The sequence below is a fragment of the Engystomops pustulosus genome, chromosome 1 (genome assembly GCF_040894005.1).
Source record: "Engystomops pustulosus chromosome 1, aEngPut4.maternal, whole genome shotgun sequence".
In the NCBI taxonomy this organism is placed as follows: domain Eukaryota; kingdom Metazoa; phylum Chordata; class Amphibia; order Anura; family Leptodactylidae; genus Engystomops; species Engystomops pustulosus.
This window is the reverse complement of record NC_092411.1, coordinates 111,587,317-111,597,434: the sequence shown is the minus strand read 5'-3', so window position 1 is coordinate 111,597,434 and position 10,118 is coordinate 111,587,317. Positions and strand designations below refer to the sequence as shown.

The window sequence follows — 10,118 nt, the reverse complement described above, 5'->3', positions numbered from 1 at the left end:
GATATTAGTGATCCTATACTACTCATATTTTATTAAGCTGCTGCATAGGTTTTACCAGATAGATAAATAAGTCTGCTCGGATTTCTTACTCCATTCTCCACTACACTTCTTTGGTGAGAAGACTATTAAATGGGCTTGGAAACCGTCTGCACAGCGCAGGAAATCAGGAGCGCCGGAGAAGGTAAGTACAGGTTTATTTTTTTTAACAATCCCTTTTTAACAATCCCTTTTTAACAAGTCGGACAACCCCTTCAAAGTGCTGAGACCCCCACAGATCACAGCGAAACGGCAATTTCCGTCAGCTCCATAGAAATTAATGGAGCGGAACGGTCATGCACGGCCATCTGCTCCATTAGTTTGACGGAACAACAAGGGGTCCGTCGGAGGTACGTGGGACCCCAACGGGTGTGATATGAGACCCCCACTAATCAGCAAGTTAGGCCTTATCCCATGGGAAAATCCCTTTAATATAAGTCATCTAAACAGCACAGCACTCTTGCTGTCCTTTAAAGCTACGGTGCCTAGGGTCATATACATCCCAGAATACAAAATAGATGCAGGGGATAAAGCGCTATTGGAAGAAATTGTAAGACTGATATTTAAGACTCCAGTCTTAATAAATTCCCCCCCAATTTTATCAATTATGATGTTAAAAATCCAGAATTTACGGTTCAATAGGAAACAATAGACTCTGTTGTCATCTGCAGGATATGTAGAGAGTAAAAATATTTATATATTTAAAAAATTGTATATAAAATGGCATGGTCTGTGGAAGGAAGAGAAAATGCTACTCCTTTTTTATTCATGTTTCATGTTCCATCTGTTATGCCAGTGGACATACCAAAATTCTACACATTTTATAAAGGCACCTGCTCAGAATGAAATATTAAAAAAACATAATAACCACTTTCTTGGCATGGATTTTTTAATAAATTATGAATAACAGCAACAGCAAGTAATTTAGGACATATACAGGTGCATCAAATAGTGCTTAGAGGTGGTTTTCAGAAAACCAAAAAGCATAAAAAGTCATATTTATAAATAAGTGTACAAAAACAGATTACAAGCATTCTAACAATCTCAATACATACACAGAAGAATATGTTGAATTATAATAATCTCTAATGTCCGTTTTGTTATTCATATTGTAGTCTGTACATATACTGATGCATAAATAACAATATATCAGGTACCAGGTGCAATGTGCATAAAAAGAGGAAGCAATGGGGAACAATAGACAGGCCACATACTATCACTTATGTACAATCCTTAGTCCAAAACAACTTAGAAAAAGTAGAATTGTATGATTGGAAGAGGGCTTGTTAGAAAAGTTTAGACAGTGCAGCAGTTTTTCATTTGTGTCGGCTTTTTGGTAATGGCTCCCGAAAGATTAGTTACAGATCCTCTGTCATCTTCATTATCGCTGCGCTTTCTCACTTCCCTAAACAAGCAGAGACAATAGAAAGTAAATCTTAAAGTACACACGGCTTCCCTGCTCTGCACACAATCCCCAATGGTCAGAGCACAGCAGTGGCCTCGCTCAACAGTCTGCACATTATTTCAAATCAATATGAAGGCTTGTATCATAAAGAATACCCATTACCAATAATGCTCCTGTGGACAGCTACACCCATCATTTGTGATTCCCCACCATCCAGTTTAAGCATCTTGATTGGTTCGTTTTAGAATGTGGAGAATCTTTACATAGTTTTAACCCGTTAACGCCCAAGCCACTTTTCACCTTCCTGACACAGCCCATTTTTTTCAAATCCGCCCTGTGTCACTATAAGTGGTTATATTTTTTGAACGCTTTAACATATGCAAGTGATCTTGTACTTGTTTTCTCGTGACACTTTGTGCTTCATGTTAGTTAAAAAATTTTGGTGAGTTGTTTTGCATTTATTTATGAGAAAATCCGATATTTGGTGAACATTTTGAAAAATTTTCAATTTTCAAAATTCAAAATGTTTTACTTTTTCCACACAAAGTCATGACAGCAAAAAAAATTTAAAACCAACATTCACCAAATGTCTACTTTACATGGACATGATTTTTTAAGCATCCTCTCATTTTTGTAATATGTTATGGGGCTTTGAACTTTAGGTGCAATTTTTCACATTTTCATGAAAAAATGCAAAATCCTGCTATTGGGGGACCTGCTCAGGTTTCAAGTACCTTTGAGAGGCCTAAATAAAAGTAAATTACCCCATTATAGAAACTACACCCCTCAACGTATGTAAAACAACTTTCATGAAGTTTGTTAACCCTTTAATTGTTTTACAGGGGTTTGGATGCAATTTTAAATTACATTTTTTTGGCTAAATGAATGTGTTTTTCATAAAATGTACACATTCTCAGTGGGCAAAATACCAAAACGCTCCACTTAGTTTGATACCCAATCCCTCTCGCGTATAACAATACCACATATGTGGTGGTACCCTGCTGTATGTGCACACGCCAGAGCAGAGCAGATTATGCATTGTCACTTTTTATTGGCTTTACAATTTGGACAAATAAGGGCTTATTTTTTGCAACATGAGATGCACTTTACAAATACCGTATATACTTGAGTATAAGCCGAGGCCCCTAATTCTACCACCAAAAATTAGGAAAACCTATTGACTCGGATATAAGTCGAGGGTGGGAAATGCATTGGTCACAGCCCCCCCCCCAGTATATAACCCGCCAACCCCCTGTAGTATATAGCCTACCAGCCCCTGTAGTATATAGCCTGATGGCCCCTGTAGTATACAGCCAGCCCTTGTAGTATATAGCCTGCCAGCCCCTACCCCAGTATATAGCCATCCAGCCCCTGTAGTATATAACCTGCCAGCCCCTGCCCCAGTACATAGCCATCCAGCTCCTGTAGTATATAACCTGCCACGTCACAGGGACCTGCCGTTGACTGATGGATAACGCAGAAGACCTGCTGGGGTGCCGGAGAGGTGAGGGTTTTTTTGTTTTGTTTTTTTTTAACTCGAGTATAAGCCGAGTTTGGGTTTTTCAGCACATTTTTTGTGCTGAAAAACTTGGCTTATACTCGATTATACACGGTATTTCATTTTAGTGGGTCATTAGCTTATTGATGAGATTTTATTAACTCTTGAATGTATGGAGGAAAAGATAATTGTCAATTTTGGTTGAATTTTATTTTTGCATCTGTGGGGGGTCGTACACCATACACTAAAAATACTATATTGTCTTTTTTCTATAGATCCCTACAATTATTGTGAAACCTCGTTTATATAGTTTTTTAATATATTTTTACAATTTTACTGAAGAAAAATTAATATAGAGAAAATTTCATTTGTTTTCATATCGCCATCTTCTGGGAGATATAACTTTTAAATTTCTTTGTTTACAGAGCTTGTTTAGGGCTTATTCTTACGTGTTGAGTTGTCCTTTTCACTGGTACCATTTTGGCGCACATACAGTAACTTTTTTGATCACTTTTTGGAACATTTTTTGCGAAGAGATTTTATGAAAAATTTACATTTTTGGCGAGTCTTTCGAGGTTTGTTTTCATGATGTTCACCGAGTGGGTCCAATAATGTTTATGAGTTATTGTACAGGTCATTATGGATGGGGCAATACAACATATGTGGGTTTTTTTGGTGATTTTGTATTTTTTTACTTTATTAGATGTGTTTAGGGAATGTTTGTGTTTAGGGGACTTTTATTTTATTTAATTAATTCTTTTTATTACAAAAACTTTTTTTAACAGGTTGGCTTGAACAAGCGATGCTTTGATCACTTGTTCAAGCTCTCATTCATATAGCACAGTGTAATACAGATACACACTGAGCATGCTGTGTCCGAATCACTTGAAATGCCGCTTACACGGGCCTGACCACAGCGTTTAAGGGGTTAACACCTGCGATTGGAGGAATCTCCAATTGCGGGTGTTAGAGGCGGGTGTTGGCTTTAATATACAGCAGACATCGGCAGCTTGTGGTGCCAGAAGCTTGACGTAATAATACTGCAAAATGCGGGAACGCACCTCCCGCCATAAAGTACTATTATGTCAAATTTCGGGAAGGGGTTAAGCAATGAATCAAATAATACATACCGTGCAAGATGAAGGACAGCTTCCACAATATTTGATCCCTCTTTGGCACTAGTTTCACAGAATAAAGCTCCATAAGTCTATATGGAGAAATAAAGGGTTAATTTAGGTAATTTGCTGCATTAATCCCAATGATTGATTACAATTAACCTACAATGTGTAGCTTATGAAGCCATTCAATCATTATAACAATAAAAATTGCAGCTAAACTGTATCTTTTCAGTTGAGCTTTTATTCCCAGCATCTGTGTGTCTGTGGAGAATATGGTTAATAAGGCTCTGTACACACTGCCAGGTTCTTGTTCTTTTATTAAATCTCTAAAGGCACCCATAAATTAAATAACCAAACAATTTTGAACTACAAGGATACACATAAATGTCAATACTGTATCAATACTACTGTCGGGAGATCCTACCAAACTGAACAAAGTCTTATCATATCTCCATAACTGAAAATAATGAAAACTTTGTGAATGAAAACAAGTCTTTATTGCACAATCTATTTATAAATAACATCACAAGATATAATCTGACTAAAAATACACCTTTAAAAAGGACATTAAAAACACAAAGCAAAACAGCACGGACAGTGTGAACATTCATGGAGAGGCAACACATAAAAAAGAAAATTACATCATAGGGGCTGGTAAACAGATTTTCCAAAGTCCTAAGGTTCTACACAACAGATAAATGATGCGGTACTGCATATCAAAATCACTCAATGAATTATATCAAAAATCCAATCATGTACCTGTGCATCATCGCAATATTGCAAAGCTCATAAACAATATGGCACCAAATTAAATACCCACCAGTCACCATGCTGCCTAACCAAGTCACACCGTCCGAAACCCCGACGCGCGTTTAGCACCCAGCTTCGTCAACCTGCAGATTTTAGCAGGATTGGAAAACTATCTGATGTTTATGTTGGTCACCAGACTCTCCCCCAACAGTAGATGCTGGAGGAAAGAAGGATCAGTCATTTTGGATCCTTTGTTTCTGTGGGAAGTAAACCACTTACTCATACCCTTTTCCCAAAACAAGGGAAACAAGTAACAAGGGGCTGTAGTGTGGAGTCCAGTGTACAGCACAGAGGAGATACTGGAAGGGACAGGAAGAGGAAGTGATGCAGGGTGAGAGGTCAGAGGAGCTGGAAAGAGGTAGTAGTGGTTTAAAAAAATGTTTTGAGGTTACCCCTTTTCTGATGAACTTTTATCTCCATTTATATAGTTTTATTGGTCATAGATATCACCTCTCCCAGCCCTGGGGGTTCAGCATCCAACCAATGCCTAGCTATACTTTTCCTGACCTGATAGAGAAATATTGCCAGAGCCAATCGTTTATTTTGGGCCCCCTGCTGTCCATCCATACAGCTCGATAAACCAACCTTAGGATCATGAGGAAGCCTTGGTTCGAATGGGTGGAGTTTCCAAGGTTGGCAACTGAGGAACTGCGGAGAGGTGGTTCTATGCTGAATCTGGGGAGGGCACTAGGGCAGTAAGGGATATTCTATTATACTTCAGACTGTAATGGATGTGTGACAATATGGTGGATCGAGGGAGAGGTGACAGACCAAAGGGTTAAGGGAATGGGGGTGGGGGGGACTTGCGGAATGTTATATGCGTTTTGTGCTAATATACATTTGTATTAATATGCACTGAATGTTGGATCTTTGTAATGTGTATATCTGTGTTATCAGCTAAAGCAATAAAAGTTTCTGATTTAAAAAGAGGCAGGAGTGGTTGTGTGGCTGTTTGCTCCTGGCCAAAAAGGGAAAGTGCTGGGCCCACAACCCTTGTGGTGACAACCAGAAAAGGACAGGAGGGAGTGAGAGTCTCAAGCCACATTGGGCGTGCAGCTGAAGAAAGACCAACATTCCTGAATTCAGACTAAAGCAACCCCATTACAGACAGTCCCCAGGTTACATTCAAGATAGGGTCTGTAGGTTTGTTCTTAAGTTGAATTTGTATGTAAGTCGGAACTATATATTTTATCACTGTAATCCCAGCCAGAACTTTTTTGGTCTCTGTGACAATTGGATTTTAAAAATGTTGGGTTGTCATAAGAATCAAGATTAAAAGCTTCATTACAGACACCTGTGATAACTGTTATATCTGTTTATTGTAGCCTATGACTAAAGTACAATAAATTACCAATATCCAGTGGTCCGTTTGTAACTAGGGGTCGTATGTAAGTTGAGTGTTCTTAAGTAGGGGACTGCCTGTATTTGAAACATTATTTTCTGCATTATATGGACATTTTCTGTACCTATTATTTCTTCAGTAAAAGTTTAATGTTCAACGCGCGTATATGTCTTCTCCCCTACAACATTACATGCTTCAGCCCTAACCAACAGATGTTTAAAGTGGTGAGAAGCCTAATACTATTTTGTTAGAATCTTTAAACAACCATAAAGTTGAGAAATATCAGAACAGGAACTCCACCACAGTTCTTAACCCTTGGATAAAGCCATCAATTAAACCTTTTTCATGGCAATGTTCAGGTTTATTTTGTCAGAGCCTATCCTTTCAGTTGACTGCATGTTACTAAACTAAGACTCTCAACAAAGCTACTCTATCTTGGTGAAAATGTTGATTTCACCTGGAACACTGCTTGACTTACTTTATATTGTAGCCATTTTAAAAGTACTGTGACAATATGATCAGAAACAAGATAGAAGAAGAGGGGAGGAGGGCCATATTTTATTATGCACATCTTTGCATAAACTTGATCGTTTGATATTATCAAATATCCTTTCAAGCGTTTTATTTCAATTGTTCTCAGGGTGATGTTTGGCTTTTGACACTTACCATGGAAAGCTTTTCTCCATAACTGGTGGGGACACATTTATGACCTTGTTCTGAAAGTGTTTGTCGGAGATCAGCTTTATTCCCAACCATCATGATGGGTATGCTGTCATTTGTGGAATCCTGTAAATTAATAGCACAGATTAATTAACATACATACTAATAATTATAATAATAATAATAATAATAATAATAATAATAATTAAGTACATTTTGTGACAAATGTGATTTTTCAGAAGTAATGATTTTTTTATAATTTTACTATAAATATTTGTTGGACATGTATATGGTTTGTGAGCAGATATAGGTAGATAAACAGGTCTTCATTTAGCCAGCAAGTGAGACCGCTGAACCTTCTTCAGTAGTCTATCTGCAGAACTGTTGTCAACTTGGTGATGTAGTTATAGCCTGCATATAAACATTGGGGCCAATATATCGTGCCTTTTGAGCAATTTATGCACCATGCACAGCACTTTTAAAGGAAAGTGGGCACAGCAGGGCAAGACAAAAGGTAAGTCAGCCTGAACGGACAAATTTAGTATAACCTGCGAAAAAGAAATGGGGCAGGTTATAGTTGAAATCTATGTCAGGTCACACCTGCGGCGCATTCTTCGATGATTAATACTGGGCACAACTAGCTAGTTGTAATACATCGGCCTAATAGTCACTGTACTTGTTTGCTATTGTGTTGTTAGCTTAAGATCCAAAAATGAACTTACCGTAAATTTAACCGAGATAGATAAATAGATAAATAGAAAATTACCTCAATCATATCGATCCATTCTCTCACATTCAAGAAGCTTTTCTCACAGGTCACATCATATAGCAGCAAAACTCCATCTGCTCGTCTAAAGTAAGATTTTGCAATGCTCCTAAACCTGCAACAAGAATTTTTTTTAATTTATCAACCCTTGTAAAAAATTTTTAGTATAAAGGAATCTACAAAATGAATTATATGTGAATAATATTGTGAGACAAGTTGGAAACAAATATAATCGCATAGAAGAAACCACACAACTTTTACCTTTCTTGACCTGCTGTATCCCACAACTGTAATAGCGCTGGTTCCCCATCCACCACTAATGTCTTCATTTGAAAATCCACTCCTGTTTTTTTAAAACGCAAATAAAATAAATGGAATTTATTTCATGAAAAGTTAATGAAGTGTTTTCATAATTGTAGAACTGTAAAAGCTGAAATAAATTTCTTCCATTGTGGTAACATTCAGGCTTCCTTATTTATTCATCAACAGGTCAAAACTAATGCAGTGTATGGATATTAACCCCTTCACGACTGCCATACGGCTATATACGTCCTATTTGCACATGCTCTGTGAAGAAAGGACATTTATAAATGCCCTGACAGTGACGAACTTCAAATGACTATATCTCCTGAACCATGATACCTAGAAACACACTTTTGTGTCATATTAAACAGAAGAATCTCCCCTTTAATATGGATGCTTAACAGAATCGGAGATATCGACCCTTAAATTTGAACTAAAAAATAGATTTTTTTGTACAGCTTTCTATTCCCAATTATAACTTTAAGATATCTCCTGTTCTCTGAAGCATTTATGCACAATTAATCTTATTAAATAGAAGACGCTCCTGTTTAATATCACACCCGAAATGTGTTTCTATGCACAGGGGTTCAGGAGATATATGCGTTTCAAATGTGCCCCCTAGCAGCCGCTCAGCTAAAGGCACAATGTAGAAGGAGCTGCAGAAGTATATGTACCCTCTGACTCTATAGCTGAACCTGGGAATGGTGAAGGAATAATACTGAACATATTTATAACATATTTTGGTAAAAGTTATTCCTTATTTAGAAAAAACTTTAAGCTTTTTTGTCATTTTTCCAATTTTCCAAAAGAGCTTGCAAATGTAAAAAATTTTCCACTTTATTCAAAATAACACATACAGTATATGTACACCACTTTCAGAAGGGATTCCTGGAAGTCGGAAGTATAGGGGGAACAAAACAATGTCCCAGATGGATATGGGACTGACACAAAGAACCTATGGCCCCCCTACCCTGTTAATGCCTCAGGAATTGTGCCGAAAAGGGTATATCAGAAAATGTATTATGTCCAAATGTAGGACTGGTATTGGGAGGCAGTGGACCTATATGCTATAATGACAGTACAATCAACCGGAGGTACCATCCGGTATTAATAGTCAGAAAACAAAATCAAAAGGCAGGCCACACTTACCTAAAGGCAATGTACAAATGGCACAGAGGCAGTCAGAGGGAGGGCCAACAGGAACACCCTGGCGCGCGTTTTGTTTTCTGACTTTGTCTATTAATACCGGATGGTACCTCCGGTTGATTGTCATTATAGCATATAGGTCCACTGCCTCCCAATACCAGTCCTACATTTGGACATAATACATTTTCTGATATACCCTTTTCGGCACAATTCCTGAGGCATTAACAGGGTAGGGGGGCCATAGGTTCCATCTCCATCTGGGACATTGTTTTGTTCCCCCTATACTTCCGACTTTCAGGAATCCCTTCTGAAATTGGTGTACATATACTGTATGTGTTATTTTGAATAAAGTGGAAAATTTTTTACATTTGCAAAATCTTTTGTTTTTTGGTCTTTGTTACTTTTTCACATTTGTAGTTATTTATTTGCATATTTTATAAAGAAAAAAATATGTAATTAATAAAACTATCCTATCAAGTTAAAGTCTCACATGTCATGAAAAAAACTAAGTAAAAATTGTTATGATATGTGAAGTTTTTCCAGAGATGATGTCATTTAAAGAAGAGCACAGCAGAACGGCAAAAATTGACCTGGACCTTCAGGCACCAATGACCTTTGGTCATGAAGGGGTTAAAGTGAACTAAATTTGACGATAATTCTGCTTCTGCTTTATTCATATCAGTTCTCTAAAATTACCTCTGATAAAAAAGATGTCCTCAAATAACATACAAGCCCTCTCCAATGACCAATTCAGGACCATTGAGGGGACCAAGTCTGAGACTTAGAGGTACTGTCCCTGAATATATTGGTGAACAATTTAGGAGAGTCCTGTGGGTGAAGGTGTATAAAGTAACACAGGTACTTTGAGAAGAAAAGAGGGATCAGGTATGTTGATCAATCATGCATCATATACAGTCAAATTTTAGGTGGTGGGCCACGGAGCAGACAAACATGTTCAGCCTTTGGAAGTGGACCCACATGCTGGTCCTATCCCATTGACTTAACACCCTGCACAGGACAGAATACCTTTCATC

The 10,118-nt window shown here is 37.6% G+C and overlaps 1 protein-coding gene across 1 annotated transcript in view; it reads right to left on the bottom strand.

The window, feature by feature from the left end:
- Window positions 1–913: 913 nt before the first annotated feature.
- Window positions 914–10,118, bottom strand: part of RASEF (RAS and EF-hand domain containing) — a 55,259-nt gene continuing 46,054 nt past the window's right edge. The window contains exons 13-17 of the mRNA XM_072150888.1: window positions 7,897–7,978; window positions 7,636–7,750; window positions 6,876–6,995; window positions 4,070–4,146; window positions 914–1,441 (exon numbers count right to left, since the gene is read on the bottom strand). Of these exons, the coding sequence (XP_072006989.1) occupies window positions 1,333–1,441; window positions 4,070–4,146; window positions 6,876–6,995; window positions 7,636–7,750; window positions 7,897–7,978 (503 nt within the window). The 3' untranslated portion in view covers window positions 914–1,332. The remainder of the gene's footprint in view (window positions 1,442–4,069; window positions 4,147–6,875; window positions 6,996–7,635; window positions 7,751–7,896; window positions 7,979–10,118) is intronic.